This window comes from Eptatretus burgeri, chromosome 10, assembly GCF_056783735.1.
Source record: "Eptatretus burgeri isolate ZD-2024b chromosome 10, Ebu_testis_v1, whole genome shotgun sequence".
NCBI classification, from domain to species: domain Eukaryota; kingdom Metazoa; phylum Chordata; class Myxini; order Myxiniformes; family Myxinidae; genus Eptatretus; species Eptatretus burgeri.
In genome coordinates this window covers 98,505,658-98,522,678 of record NC_140970.1, presented here as the reverse complement: position 1 = coordinate 98,522,678, position 17,021 = coordinate 98,505,658, and the positions used below count along the sequence as shown (strand labels likewise).

At 42.6% G+C, this 17,021-nt stretch overlaps 1 protein-coding gene across 5 annotated transcripts in view; it reads right to left on the bottom strand.

Annotated features, from left to right (window-relative positions):
* The window catches only part of TSPAN15 (tetraspanin 15), a 193,236-nt gene that overhangs the window by 127,223 nt on the left and 48,992 nt on the right, over positions 1-17,021 (bottom strand). For 4 of the 5 annotated variants that reach the window (XM_085899581.1, XM_085899576.1, XM_085899578.1 and 1 more), the window contains exon 2: positions 14,999-15,184. The exons of the other annotated variant lie outside the window; for it this stretch is intronic. In XM_085899581.1, the coding sequence (XP_085755707.1) occupies positions 14,999-15,184 (186 nt within the window). The remainder of the gene's footprint in view (positions 1-14,998; positions 15,185-17,021) is intronic. 5 annotated transcript variants of the gene reach the window in all.

Below are 17,021 nucleotides of genomic sequence, written 5' to 3'. Positions count from 1 at the left end.
GGCAGAGACAGCTTGGTTGCAGCCTTCACCCCCATTCATCCAGCACATACAAGATCTGTTTCTTCCTCTTCTCCCCTCAACCATACCCAGCATCTTCTCCAGACTTCTCTAGACTTTCTACATGCACGGTGTCCAAAGCATGACAGTTTCTGTTTTCGCATCAGTGATTCTCATGTACATGGTGGTCAAATTACTTCAAGCACCGATTTGTTTGTTTGTTCTTGCAGTCCATGGAATTTTTAACAAACATCTCCATCACTAGATTTCAAAACTGTCAATCTGCAACTATCGGGAATGCCTCTTCGCGGTGGTTATATCCCCCATAATGCAACTCGGGGGTCAAATCTTCCCCACTCTTCTCTGCTGCCCGGATTCATCAGGGAAGCATGGCCACAGTCAGAGCACTGATCAGTCTACATGAACCAGCTCACTTCCTCTTGTTCTCTTCTTCTTCTGTCTCTGTGTCTCTCTCCCTGTCTGTCACATGGCCCTGGCTTCGTGAAGGTAGGGGTACACCATCTTGGACGTGATGGATCTCTGTGTCGCTCATGAGCGATCAATCCGCTGTCTCCATGCAGTGGGCCTGTTCGAGAAAACTACTGTTAATATTCTTCCTTTCTTTCTATTTAAAAGGCTAAACAATAAAAACAACTAATGTCGATATTCTTCCTTTTTTACTGTCCATGACACACATCCATCCATTGCAAATTGGAAATAGCAAAGCATTCACCAACCTCAGATTGGTTTGTTTTGTCACATCTTTGTCTTTCCAGATCTCTGTCGATCCTGACATTGCTGTTGTCCCCAACACGAACGATCTATCGATTTCTCCTCCGCATTCTCCACTCACTTCAATCTTAGAACATGGGAGATGAAACTTTCCACTATTTCCACGTGATCATCAATCAAGCTGAACATATCGATCATATCAGTTGCCAATAATTTTTTTTTTTTTTTTTAGGCTTCATCACTTTCCTTCTTCACCGTATGCAGCAGTTTCATCAAGTCGTCTTTACTTTCTGCCAACAGTGGTATCATCAGCATACCTTAGGTTGGTGTTACATGTTCCTCAATCCTGACTCAACCCCCTGTCATCCAAGTTTGATTTCCTCATGATGTACTCAAAATACAGATTGAACAAGTAATGGGAGAGAATGGACCCTTGTCTAACCAATCTTCAATTTCAAACCATTATGTCTTTCCATACTCTGTTCTTAATGTAGCTTGTTGTTTCGTGTGCAGGTCTCTTAACAGACATATCAAGTGCTTGAACATCCCCATCAATTCATGATCAACACAAATCAAATAACATTAATTCAATGAAATTTGGCACAGATTACTTGCTCAACAGATAAGCCGCAATTCTGAAGGTGAGGTCAAGGTGTACCGTTCTTTAAAATGCAAGGAAACTCAGACATGAGCGGCCGTAAGACGAAAGACTGAAAGCCAAAAACTTAGGCAGGAACCAAAAGGAAAAAAAGGGGGGGAAGGCGGAAGGGGGAGAAGAAAAATTACGATGCTCTCAGCAGAGTTCGAGAGATGGAGGAGGATGGAAGAGCGATTTGGAGAATTATGATGCTCTTGACTGGGTGATAGAGAAGAGAATCAGAGACGGATTTTACAAACAAACTATGTATCCATGTTCCAACCAAAATTGTATCCCAAATATTGTGCAGAGAGATGATAGACTAATCGGATTTGAAAAGTTAAAGCTCTACATAAAAAGAACAAAAGAGAAAGCTTGAGAAGGAGGAACAAAGTACGAACAAATCTCTTTAAGGTGACCCCTCAAAAGAGTGCATGATGGTATTATAAAACTTTTTAACAGAAGCGTAGAGATTTGATTCATCCCCTCCAGGTAAAATATCAGCTTTATTTAAAGATAATACACAAGCCTGGCAGATATCAGAACAGAAAAAGAAAAAGCACAGACAACTATTACACAATTAGTCTTACCATCAATTTTAGGAAAGGAAAATCATTATCCACAATAATCCTTTGGGGTTAGTCTGTTTGGCACTCCTCTACTGTAGGAACCCAAAATAAAAGATGCTGGGAACCAAAATCCCATATACTGTAAATCTCTGATGATGGATATTATATGGGAGTGTGGGGAGAGGTGGGGGAGGTGGGGGGGGACACTAGTGCCTATACTAATGTCTCAAGCTCATCTGAGTAAATTAAAAAAAAAAAAATAAATAAAAAGTAAAGAGATGGAAAGATCAATGTAAAAAAGAAAAACAAGCAAAAAACACAAGGAGCTGATACTCTAGGTCCCCCACCTTTTGGGTGGTTGTCTCACTCACTCACGCACGTACACACTTTAACAAAAAAAACAAGGCAAGAAAACCCTCACAAATATCGTACACAAGCTAAATTACCGAGATGGTTGCCATGGAACATAATTCAGCCAATCACAGCCGTGATCTAATCAGGATGAGATAATGTCACGAGGAATAGGTGTCTGTAATATGAAAGGAAAATGTTCAACGGTTTTTAAAATATCACGTACACAAAAGTACATGGACAGATGATCGGTCGGTTGGACGGAGCTCATTTCGTTGATGATCAGTCGGTCAGTCGGAGCCCACGGGCCACATCAGTTCTCCATTTCAGAACTTCACTGTACATAAATGTGATTCACTTAGCTGTTATTTTGTTAATATTTAGTAATGATAAAATTAATAATTATAAAAATAGATAGACTTATTATATATGCAAGGATAGGGATGGGAGAAGTCAAGTAAACTATGAAAAAGAAAATTGTGGGAGGAAGGGGGGGGGGAGAGAAGGGATTGGAGGGAGTTGCTCTGTTGAGAGGACATCGGAAAAAAAAAATAGAGGAGTGGGAAAAATACGTCTGAAATTACACACAACATATTAGAACAAGAACAGCACTCGGGAGAGTGCAGCCCTCCACAAAGCTGATTAGTTTACGTTTTGTATATCACCGATAGGCCGGATCTGGATTCGGACCTGAACGAATAGTGAATCGAGTTGTTCTCCTCACCTAACCAACTCATCCACCAAGTTTCGTCTGAATCCGTTCATAGCTTTTTAAGGCATCGTGCTTTCTATCGTTTTGGTCTCTGTCTGTCTGTCTGTCTGTCTGTCTGTCTGTCTGTCTGTCTCTCTCTGGTGAACAATCACTTAAAAAATTCTCGGATCCAGATCCGGATTCAGATCTTCACCAAAATCGAATCTATTCTTCCTTGTCACCTACCCAAGCTCACCACCAAATTTCGTCTGAATCCGTCCACAATGTTCTGAGATATTTTGTTCACAAACAAACAAACAAACAAACAAGAAGATGTCGTGCAGAGCACGAAACTTGCAAAATCCATAAATCAAATTTAACCTCAAAAATAATTGGTGGTTGGATTCAGTGTCCTGATATGCAAATCCTCTTCAAATTCAAGTCAATGGGATGAAAATTGAGGATTTTAGAAATACCACCTTAGTTGTTGACCTTTGGCCTATGTTAACCTTTTGGTCTATCTTGATCTCAAAAATAATTGGCCAGTTGAATTCAATAACCTGAAATACAAGTCCTCTCAAATTTCAAATTATTCGGATGAAAATTGAGGATTTTAGAAATCTCACCTAAATTGTTGACCTTTGGCCTATGTTGACCTTTTGACCTAAAATAAAAAACAATAGGCTTCTTGCTTATGACAAACTGTACCATGTGGTGAAGTTTCGTGAAGATGCGTTTAAAATGGTGACCTGTCGGCGATAAACAGACAGACAGACAGAATAACAAAAAAAAAAAAATCGACCAACCATTTGACTTGAAAAAAAAAATCTTCAATTTTGCAAGTAACAAACAAACACAGACAGACAGACAGACAGGGGTGAAAACATTAACTCCATCCATCTTTGGTGGTGGAGATAATTACCCTTGACAACAGTTTGTATGCAATGTAAATTGTTTGAAAAAGGTTCTTTTTAATATCTTAACATCCGCACAGCACAACTTGCACAAGACACCCACAAATCTACAAACCAGAACCTGAGCTGACCAACGTCCTGTTATCCCATTATCGCCCCTTTGATTCGAAAGTATCTATCCAATGGCATTTTAAAATGGCTGCTGTCCCTGCTGCTATCATTTTCTCAGGAAGACAATTCCATACACTGATAACTGTGTGTGTGAAATACTCCTGCCTTTCTTCCAGCCTAACACTCCTCATTGTCTTCTTACTCTCAAGCTGTGCCCCCTGGTCCTGTAACTGGTGTTCATCCTGGATTATTATTTTAAAAAAATTAAAATTCCTGCATCTATTTTATCTACACTCTTCATTTTCTTAAACACTCGTGGGCCATTTGGTCCGTTGGACCAAATTTTCATTGTTCTTCCCGGTCTTGTAGCATACCTACCTGCTGTACTGCTTGACATTAGCTTGCCTTTCACCAAGCCGAGATGCGCCTTAGCCAGGATGAGGATTTATAGGTTCGTTATTATTAATGCCAAATGATATTACTGTAATTATTATTGTTAGTATTGCCGTGGCCTTGGTGGTGAGGTTAATCCCCCCGACCCAATTGTCGTGGACAGGCTGTGAACACCGACCAGGCTGGATCACCGAGTGGTTTTCCTTCGAGGCAGACACGTGCTCCTCGGAGATTATGGCGTGCGCGGGAAGAAAAGGGCGGCACGGACGGAACAGATGGATGCACAGCACAAAAGGGTTTATACTCGAACCCGTGACAAATAGACAACACGAGCCACTTAAAATAAACACCGGGATTCAATGAAAAAAATCGATCAAATATTTACAATGGTAATAATAAAACGTGAGATTTTATTAAAGCCGAAAGTCGAGGCGCCTCCACACACGGACTTTAATACAGACAAGGGGAAAATGAAAGAAAATAAAATCCTCCCTTATTCTGGAACTTAGCTTTGTCCAGAGATGGTCTTTACTGAACTTTGGGGCCGAGCCGCATCGTCCGGTGCGGGAAAACTCGCCCAAAATGGCGCCGAGCCGCTCTCTGGGCAGGAAACGTTCGTGAGGAGATTCGTGAGGCGGTATTCAACGCCATGGCTCACCAACTGCCGTGCGGCTTCTCCTTGTGAACGAATATGCTGAATGTTCCTCTCTTGCAACAGGTTCGCTCACAACGATCGTCCACCTTCCTCGACCACACGACGAGACGATCTCTGAGGCCCCGCCATAAGGCCATGAGGCACGCTTTGCTTCCCTCCACAGAAACGTACACACTTTCACGGCTCAGCCAAACAGGAATGGCTGGTGTCCTGCCCAGCACGCTGCAAATTCACCGGCATGAACATGAGAATCGTGCAGCCATTTTGTCGTGCCGAGAGGAGAGCAAAAACGAGATCCTCTGTCCCAGCCACATTTCTCACCAACCGTGTCCTCCCCGTGCTCCTGCTCAGAACCTCACTCTCCTCCTTCCGGCTCTTTGACGTCACGCCCATTAATCATCCACCCTGGGGGGTGTGGTTCGCCAGACGTCACCCTTGGAGGCAGGACTTCTTGCCTGCTTGGACATGCGGCTCGATGATTATTGTTTTTGTTGTCGTTATAAGAACGTAATTCTTCTATTGCTGGCTTGTTTAATGCAAAACCGGAGGAAAAGGTCACAAAGGAAATTACATACTGGGGGAAAATTGGCCTTAATCCCTATCTAATTAACACAGCACCACCGCCCTCCGTGTGGTGACAAGTAGCACTTAAGTTCAGAGTTTCCCGACTTAATTTACATCGAGTTGTCTCCTACACATCCATGGACCAAGCAACTCTATACGATCCTAACTTTCCTATTAAATTCCTCGATCTACCCCGACAACCATAACAGTATCAATCATATTAAGTTAGATATGCTTTGTTACAATGTTTTCATTATTTTTGTTGTTTATTTTGTAATTAGAATGCCATGCCGTGGAAGGACCTATTAAGCTTCTCCATATACCTGAATGTGGTGTGCGTTTTAAACATGGGAATTGTTCCGGGTTCTTTGTAGTTAATTCGCCTAGTCAACTCGGGAGATCATCACGATCATTTTGGTGCATCACACTCCACATCACAAAATCATCTCGTTGAGCTCCACAAAAAATACATCACGCACGCACGCACGGACGATTTCAAACAGATCCCCTTGTAATTGCCCCTTTCTTATATAAAAGTCCAGTCTCCGTCAGCCACTCTCAAAGCCTCGTCCATCTTGCCCGGCGATTAATCTAGTAGCTCAACACTTAACGGTTACATGGCAGCGATGCCCTTTCTAAATGATGACCCAATCAATGTCTGGCACATTAAAATCCCTTATATAAATCAATACTCTTCCCTTACCACATTCCTTTCCAAATTCTTCATGAACCCCTCCATCCCCCCTCCTCCGATATTGCCCCAGTCAAGCAGTCTTTATAGGAGTATCTTAATCTTCTTACTGTCTCTCACCTCAAACGACACAGATTCCATCTCAGTTCCCAGTTTTAATATCATCCATAATCTCATGATAGAATATTCCCACATTCAGATTGTTACACCTCCTATTTTCTCTTTCCTGTCACACCCCTACATTTTGTCACCTCCTCATTAAGTCTTCAATTTATTCTGTGCGTTAAAAGCAGGTGTCACTTAATGCAACGATATCACAATTCATCACGACCTGTAGTTTCCAACTCCTGAACATCATATTGTCTTGATTCAAGGCATGAGTATATTATATTTTTCACAACTGCCTCCCTGTAATTTTTCTTTCCTGTCTGCGTCTGTCACATGATGTAATGTATACGGCTCCTCAATTTGTTGCCACCCTTCGTTCAGCCGAAACAAGCAATAATTGCCTCTCAATCCCAACTGCAAAACCTTCCTGCTGGGCTGAACACAGAGAAACCCCACGAGATTCCAACCCATGAGGTTCGTCCATGCTCTATCATACTCTAAATGATAAGCGCCAAGAGAGGAAGTAGCTCATGCCATTTTTAAGGTGTTTCGTACAACTTGGCAAATGATTGAATTCAACCGTCAATCTTACAGACTCGAGAGGGATGCTCTAACCATAATCCCACTGAATTTTACTCACACATTTAACATTTTAATAAATTATCGTCAAAAACAAGTATACTATCTCTCTCTCATACTCTCATGCTCACTCCCCCTCACCTTTCTCCCTCAACTCTCCCCACTCACCCTTCTCCCACCATTCACCCCCCTCACTCACCCTTCTCAAAGTTGCCCCCTCTCACATCCACAAAGCTGCCTCCTTCCCCTGCCCTCTCACCTCCATCTCATCATTCCACCTCCTCAACTGCCTTCTGCACCCTCTCTTGCCCCCCTCCCCCAGCACCACAGAGCCTTTTCTCCTCCTCATCCGGCCCCCTCCCCCAGCTATTCTGCAATTTCCCACACTCTTTCAACAACCCTCCTTCCCTCCCCCCCCTACTCCCTTGCCAAACCTCGACTCAGATTCTGCATCCGGTCCAGACGGCATCAGCCCACGTGTCCTAAAAACCTGCTCCTCTGTTCTACTCACCCTCTCATTTGCTCAAGGTCATCTGCCATCTGCTTGGAAATCAGCAAACATCAGTGTCCTGCATAAAAAGGTGCAAAAACTGATCCCTGCAACTACAGACCAATCAGCCTTCTCCCAATCATCAGCAAGGTTATGGAATCCATCATCGCTTCAGACATTAAATCCTTCCTCTTCTCCAATGGCTTCATTTCTGATCATCAATTTGGTTTCAGACCAGGTCACTCTAACCTGGATATGCTGCTTCTGCTCTCCCAACAATGGATGGAGGTCCTCAATGCCGGACATGAAATCAGAGCCGTATCCCTAGACATATCACGTGCTTTTGACACGGTCTGGCACCCTGCCCTGCTCACCAAACTCTCTTCCTATGGTATCCAAGGCCATCTCCACTCATGGCTCGCAGACTTCCTCTCTTGTCGCAGTCAACGTGTGGCCCTAAATGGAGTTCTCTCATCCCCTCTTCCTATCCAGGCTGGAGTTCCTCAAGGTAGCGTTCTGGGCCCTGTTCTTTTTCTGGTTTTCGTCAATGATCTCTTCAACTCTCCGGAAAATCCTCTGTCTCTATGCTGATGACTCCATCCTCTGCCGTACCATCTGTCATCCCTCAGACCGGCAAGCAGCAGCTTCATCGCTCACTGCAGATTTAGATAAAATCACAAACTGGTCCAACACGTGGAACATGTCTTTCAATCCGGACAAATCTCACACTCTCACCTTGTCTCTCCGAAAGGACCGTTTCGAACCCTCCCCCCGCCCCCATTTACTTTCTCAACAATCCTCTGGAAGAAGTCGTTTCAAGCTTCTGGGTCTCACTATCTGCCATGATCTTTCCTGGGAAAGTCACATTTCCAGCCTGGCTTCCAAAGCCAGTCGCCGACTGGGAATCCTCCGTCATGCAAAGTCCTTCCTCGGCCCACCTGAGCTCCTGACCACATACAAAGCTTTCGTCCACAGCCTGATGGAGTACTGCTTCCCATCTGGGCTGGTGCTCCTGCCTCTCACCTTTCTCGGCTTCACGCTGTCGAAACCAAGGCATTTCGGATCTTTGGCATCACCCGCGATGAGGCTTTGGGCCTCTCACTGTCTCACCGCAGGCAGGTTGGTGGTCTTTCTGTCTGTTGCCGTCTCCTCTCCGGTCTCGCGCCCCCCTGCTCTGTCTGCGATTTGTCCCCACCACATTTCTCCAGGATGCTCAAGGTCCGCCAACAATCCCCTTCTTATAAAACTACCAAAATCACGAATCACTGCTCACCTTCACTCTTTCATTCCTCTTTTTCCCCGCCTTGGGAATAAACTCCCTCACTTTGTTCAATCTCATTCTTCCCTTAAAGCCTTCAAAACAGCTATTCACCACCACCTCTTATCGTCCCCCATCCAAATCCTTGATCTTTTCTACCCCCGTTAATCCACCCCAACCCCACCTCCTTCAAATTCCCTGCTTTCCTTCCTGAAAGTCCCAGTAATATCCATCTTGTATTCCCCATGTTCCCCACCCCGTCCCTCTCCCTTCCACAGATCTCCTAATGTCTCTGTTCCCCACTGTTTTGTCCTTCCCTTTCCCGCCTCTCTCGTCTCATACCCCCCTCGCTGTGCATTGTGTGTTAGCTCTCATACGAGCCTCGACAAGGAATACAAAAAATAAAAAATAAACCCAAACAAACTAGAAGGGCACTCGGTGGAGTGCATACCTCCATCACGTAATGCCTGATCCACAAGAACATGTCGGGCCCAATACATTTTTGAAATATCATGCTCGACAGCACTTTATCGATTTTGGCCCCATCTCTCAATGGTGAAGAATCACTAAAAAATTATCAGATCCAGATCCGGATCCGGATCCGGATTTTCACCAAAATCTAATCAGTTCGTCCTTGTCACACACCCAGCTTGTCCACAACTTTTTGAGATATCCTGCACAAACAAACAAACAAACAAAGACAGAAAGGGGTGAAAACACAACCTCCTTCACCCTCGGTGGTGGAGGTAAAAAAAAAAAAAAAAAATAATAATAAAAATGGAGGTATAAAGTTGTGAATGAGAAGCTATCACGGCAATGTGGCCAAATTTGAATGAAAATATAACCTCAGTTTATTATGCTAATAATAAAATAAACAATTTAAATGCCAACATTGCAATATTTTCGCAATATGAACAACAACAATTTCCACGATTATGATTGACAAATAAAATAAATATATTATATGCAAAAAAAGGGGGAATTAAAGGATGGATGCATTGATTCGAGGGTTTCGTAGAATTTTACATCAACACCAACAACAGAAACATAATGCGATGGAGCAGGAAAAGAAAGTACAAGCGATACAATTGAGCAAAGTGGGAATGATAAACAAGCTTGCACGCACACGTCAACCGAGACTGCAGCTTTCCATTAACAGATGAAGAGGCAGTCAGCCATGTGAAAAATATATGAGAGAAAAAGGGAGGGGGCGTGGGGGGGGTGAGAGTAAAATATAGGTAGCAATCCGGAACAACGCAGTATGCTGCATGGGTTTGAATTGCACTCGAAAGCACAAAGGCCATCTGTTGGGGTGAGAGAACCATGAGGCGGGCGAAGAGTTTGCTTCTGACTCGTGCTCACCTCCTTCAGAAACATAGATTGTGCCAAGTCATATGCCCACAGGAATAATAAATAAATGAACATGCTTGTTTAGTATGAAAGAAATACGAAACTGTGCGATGAAGGAAGCGCATAAATACATGAAAATAACTTCATGCACTGTGTTCTGCATCTGGGTGTTAAGGGCAAAGTAATTTATCAAACGTGTAGGATTATATTAACACACAAATTGAATTTTTATTTTAAAGAAACTATCTATAAACTTATTTTGTTGTTACATTGTGATGAAAGATGGAAGTGTGGGTAGCTAATGTCACAAGAAAACAGCATGAGGGTGGGTGTGGGTGGAAACAAGTGCGAATGATTTGGAGAAGGAAGAGATTATCAGGAATAGCAAGGGATGAAGGAAAGGAAATGTTAACGACCGTATGTGGACATAAAGTACAGTGGGTGCAAAAGTACGACTTCACAAGGGAATGGATAAATTTAGACGCGATGACAAAATAACTAATTGTAATATGAAAGCAAAAAGCACTTTCAAGGGATTTCCATGAAATGTTAAAGATATAACAAAACTTAGTATAAATCAGAGAAATCAAATGTATCTTTACATGTAATCAATAATTATCAGTGTGACCTCTTTTTGCTTTGAGAATTTCCTCAACTCCATGTGGGAATGATTTAATTAGATGATGGATAATGTTTGATTCAATCTATTCACAATAGTGTTATAATGCATTCCAGAGCATAGTCAGACTGCTCACAAAAATTTTATATCTATCTATCTATCTATCTATCTATCTATCTATCTATCTCTCTCTCTCTCTCTCTCTCTCTCTCTCTCTCTCTCTCTTTCTCTCTCTCTCTCTCTCTCTCTCTCTCTCTCATCCTTCATTATTATCTCTGCCACTGAAAGTGGATGGAGGTTATGTTTTCACCCATATTTGTCTGTCTGTGACAAGGATATATCAAAACGATGTGGACAGATTCAGACAAAAAAAACTTTGTGGACAGGTTGAGTGTGTGACGAGGACGAATTAATTTGATTTTGGTGAATAGAATATCTGGATCCAGATACGAGGATTTTAAGATAGAAGCAGATTGTTTTTGTTTTTTTTTTAAGATCAAAAGGTCAAAGGTCAAGTTTGCATAAAATTGTCAGTGTTCATCCAATCAACTTGAAATTTGAGTGGAGTTTGCATATTGGGTCACTATTGCTTGTGAGGTGAAAAGGACAAGGTCACCTAAAATTGTCCATTTAAAAAAAAAAAAAAATCATCTGAATACTTCTTCTTCTAGACAGGCTTTGCATTTTCAGATTCTTTCTAGTTTTATTTTTACAATCCGCCACCCAAGGTGGACGGAGGTTGTGTTTTTAGCACTGTCTGCTTGGCTGCGAGCAGGAAATCTCAAAAAAGTAATGGACGGATTTGGATGAAATTTGGTGGACAGGTTGGGTGTGTGATGAAGACAAATTGATTCGATTTTGGTGATGATCCAGAGACTAGAATTTTTAAAGTGATTCTTCACTATTGAGATATGGGGCCAAAAACAATATATCGCACAATCCTCATGAAGAAGTTCAGTCACTCAAACTCCTGGATCTCACAATCACCCTTGATCTTTCTTGGAGAAGCCACATTTCAAAGATAGCCTCCAAAGCCACACATCGAATGAGCATTTTCTGTAATGAAAGGTCTCTCTGAACTCATATCAACCAACAAGGTCTTCATCTGCAGATTGATGGAATATTGATCTCCTCTCTGGACTGGTCCCCATGCCTCACATCTTGCTCAGCTAGACGCCGTGAAACCAAGGGCTTCAAGATCATTGGAATCGCCCATGCTTAGCTGAGGCTATGGGCCCATCATTTCCCTTTCACAGACAGTCTGGTGGTCTCTGTCTCTTCTATCGCCTCCTCTTTAGTCTTGCACCCTCCTCTCTTTCTGTGCTTTGCCACCCCCACCCCCCACTAAAGTATTCTGCGGTGTGCACATGGTCCACCATCAACCCCCTTCTGGTCAACCTACCTAACTCAAGGAGTATTGCTCACCTCCACTCATTTATTCCTCTTTTTTCCCCCACCTGTGGAACAAACTTCCACATTCTCTTCAATCTCATTCTTCCTTCCAAGTCTTCAAGCCAACTGCTCACCACCATCTCAGACAATTCCCAATCCAAAACAATGATCTCTTATTCCCTGGCTAACCCCTCCCCACTCTCTCTACTGTGTTTCGTTTGTCCTGATCCATTCAGTGTACTCATTCTTCCACAAGCCTCGACTCTGGAAACAAAAATATTTGAATAAAAAGGACCACGCCAGTGGGTCCATCAAATTAGTTGGGGGCATTACGCTAATTGGTACCACGTGCCTCATCTCTAATTAATGGCTAAGCGAGCCAATGAGAAGCACGGTACGGTCGGATTTGCAGTGTTGTCTCAGTGAATTAACCCTCAATGAGCTTTCTTGATTACAAAATGACCACGACGACCCAAATTCACCCCGAGGCCCAGTATATTTACATTGAGACAAGAATGGTCACAGGGAGGGAATAGACATGAAGCAATCACACAATCAATGGTTATAAATAAACCTATTACCCTCAACCGAATAAGCCCACTGAATCAACAAACGAGCGGGATTCCTTAAACACCTAACACCATAATTGGACCCACATTCATACCAAGGTAGAACAGACAGAGAGAAGTCACAAGACAGAATAAATCCCAGTACATCTGGTCAGTGGCGGCATTAATCATTTGGGGACCCCATGCAAAACACAATAGTGGCCTCGTGGGGCCCCTGTGAGCCCTGTCAATCTATACTCACACTAAAATACACAATTTGGCATCTGTCTGTCTGACATAGATGTATTCGGTCAATACTTCTGCAATTCCAACCAATTAAACTTGCCAAGGCACTGTGGCTCATAAGGCAAATGTTGTGGCAACTTCATTTGCACCCCTCGCCAGGAGTTCCAAAAGTGGGCATTGCAAATTCTCTTCGTAAATGTGTATCGTATAGCGCCGCTCCCGGTAATGGTGGGAGAGGATATTACGAGTGAGGCTTTAGAACCCTAAATTGTATCACGAGTAAGAGGACTAAGCATTGTTTTTGCACTCGCTTAGGCTATATTGCTTAGGCCTTAGGATTTGTGAATTCCCCATGGGAGGATACTCATGGCGGCTCCTCGGGGTGGGGGCGGGGGGGGGGGAGGGGATTTTGGCGGGCTACTGACCAATTGGTGGAACCCCCAGGATCCGATTTGTATAACCCTTGGAGTGGAAACCCTGTTAGCCCATCAATGGTTAGCTTTGGAAGGTGGAGATTTGCGATGGAGTGAGGGTTGAGTATAAAACCCCAACTGTAAAAGGAAGGAGCCTCTCTATTGGCCGAGTCAGTCCTCCACCACTCTCTTGGCTCAGTCTGTCTGATGCTCACTCTTTACAGCTTACTCTCTCTGACTCAAACCCACTGGCGCTCTGTCTGATTGACTCTTTGGCCCACTGTCTTGGCCTGGTAGAGACAAGGCAGCACCATGCATGTTCTCCAACTTCATACTATGGCTGTTCTGCACAAGCTGCATGCATACTCTTCACCATGTGCCTTTCCCTCTGTCTTGCCTGGCTCTTGTACGAGTGGTTGTATTTGTGTGTGGCACCTTGGGGGATGACAGTTGGTTGTCTTGTGTTTGGGAATTGTTCATACTACGTCTTGTGCAATTACTTCTGCATTTAGGAATGGTTTACCTCGTACTGCTGCCATTTTGTCACGTGATCACAGGAGCTCATTTGGGATCCCTGGAGGGTTAAATTTATTGCAATCCTGGTTTATAACTGGTGCAGTAATATGCCCTGCTGGTGGGCAGGTGTTAACAGCTCAGAGTTGGCTTGTGACAACGAGTGATAGTTTGGTATCCTTGAAGTCTGAACTTCAGCGTGATGGTAATCACATCGGTGTGGTGGCATCCTATTGGGAGGTTGCCGTCCACGTGACAGTATTATTTAATGTTTTGTACTCAACATCATATCACAGCTCTCTTTTTTTCTTTTTTTACTGTTCCATCAATGACCATTCAATTAACATGGGAAGAGTTTGATTTATGAAAAACAATGCCTCAACCAGCTTTCTCATTTTAAAAAACTCCATGCTAACCAAGTTTGTTACTTACACACGGAATGTACAAACTTAAACTTCTTGTATCATCCGATCACCATCATAGCTCGTACATACAGGCTTTAGGGTCACTACACAACTCCGTTGTCCTCAATAACGTTAAATGGATTCAATTTTTTTCCTAAATTATGTTTCCTGAATAACTACTCTTCCATGCATTCAATATACACTGTGATTCTCCGTGCATCTTTGTCATGAGACACGTGACTGCAACTTCTGCTTATACTCGGAAGTTTCCGTAAGCATTCACTACTTGGCTGTTTGCAGCCTTCATACAGATAGAGGGGTGTAGTAATACAAGAGGACTGTAATGTAAGAGTACTGTTATAAAAAGGTGCTTTAAGAGTTTATTACCTTGTCATTTACAGCAACCGTTGAGGGTGACGTCATAACAAGGTAATAAAAAAATTCAATTTTTTTTCTTTTTTAATCTGTTTTATGTTATAAATCAGTTCATGTTCATTCCAAGTGCAAGTAGCTGTGATAAACATTTAAATTCAGGGATTTGTGTGTCTATTTGTACAAATACTGTCTAGAACATAGCGCATTAATTCAGGAAATACGTATAATGACTCCAACAACTTTAACTTTGTCTGAACATCTTTGTATCAGGTATCAAATCAGCAATACTGACACAAGCTAAGGCATCATGTACCACATTTAGCACCACTATGTGGTACACTCTTCGGAAAAAAAAAATAAAGAATTCAGGTGTGTGAGACAAAGGAGTCTGCACTCACAATCTTGAGGAGTGGTAAGTAGTCCCGCAAGCCTCCAGCCAGTCCTATCAGTGATATCAGGAAGAAGACTAGGCCAATGATGATCATGACAACAGAAGGTGCAAGGTAAGCTACATTGAGGGTGCTGTAATGACGACGTTCCACCTCAGCATAGCAACCCACTCCGAGAAGCACCAGGCCAAACAACTTCATGGGGAAAACAACACAAGTCAAATGGTACAAAATGAGTGTTGGTTATAATGTTAGAAAGGAGACAAATAATAACAAGGGAAAATTTCAGAAAATTTTTCGAAGATACGTTATTATTATTATTATTATAAACAGGAATTTTGATGAGAACAATAACAATCACCATCATGATATATTAAAAGGGGCACAAAACTGATGCAATAATTTTTTGGGCACTTCTGGCATCATACTATGAACAAGTTTATAGTCCAGTCAATGTAGCAAATTTGAGGGGGTAACCCACCACTAATTGCAAAAGAATTGTTTCCACTGCAGTGCATTTCAGTAAGACCCCCAATTCACCATACTAAAAGTCCTAAAAAATCCTAGCATGGGAAAGTAGTGCAATTTGCATGATATGAAAATTATCTTCCACCATAAGAGAAAATTCATATTTTCACTATAACTTTGCATCTAAGCACCCAATTGAAGCAAATCAAGTGTCCAAACCCATGTTTTTTAAGGTCAGTGAACATGATAGGCACATTTGCAAATTAATATTTTTGAATATAATTTGCATATAATGCAAAATAGCTTCTGTCATTAGAGAAAATTCATATTTTCACTGCAACTTTGCATCTAAGTACTGTATCCGATTGAACAGTAACCCGAACCCTAACTTGTATTGTTTCTGCTCTGTTATTTCATGAATTACAGATAGCTATGGCTGAGTGCGTTTTCTGCGAGAAGAGTTTAGAAGATGGTCAGGATACTGCAATCCTACGAGAAAAGGGGAGCGAGAGTATCAATAGGACCAGTGAGCAGCAAGGAAGTAGTATAAGAACTCATAAAGGTCAGCGAGTACACACAGAATGCCGACGGGTTTTCACTCATCCACAGACGATTGCAAAGGCACAGGAAAAAGTAACTGAACAAGATCAGCCCTCACCGTGTATCCTTCGTTCAGAAACGCCAACATTCAGTTTGGACAAGCACTGTTTGTTTTGCGGTGAACCAGCTACTTACAATGAGAAAAATAGCTCCGCAAAGCAGGCGTAACCCCTCAGCCCATGCATTGTAAAAGGAAGCAGTGATATCACGATGATGCAGTCAGTTAGAGCACGTTGGACGTCATATCGAAAATCAATCAGACTTCAAGATGGCTACCGTGGCAGCTCGTGAAAATCGCAGCACGCCTATTTTCGAAAGGAACCTTCCTCTACTCAACCCCAACATACCCTGCAAAAATGGATTTAATCGGACAAGGCGTTCTCCTCGAAATTGACGGAAACCAAAAGTTGACAGACGGCTGGACGCCCGAACAACGCCTGTGACGACAATACCCCTTTTTCAGCCCAATTTGGGCTGAGGAGTAAAAAGCGTGATGGCATGGATGTCTATCCTGTAAGAACCACATCATTCCAAAATATTGTCTTCCATTCACGTGCACAAAGGAAAGATGAATGGTCTACGTTAGTTTCAGGCAGAATTGCATATGCTCATGACCTAATCGCAGCCGATGCGGTTTACCATCAAAGCTGTAATGTCAACTTCAGGACTGAGAAGCAGGTTACACAGCAACATTCCTCTGGACTAGATAGTGTTGCAAAGAAACAAAGGCTTGGCAGACCCAAAGTAGCAGAAATATATGAAGCATTCCTGTTGGTTGCAAAGTACCTGGAGGAAAATGATGATGAACAGATTACAATAACAGACTTGATTGAGAAAATGGAGACAGGTCTTTTGGGTTCAGAGGTTGCAGCTTATGGCTTTACACATATGAAGAATAAACTCATGGAACATTTTGGTGACAATATCATAATAACCGAGCTGAATGGGAAGCTAAATGTTGTAA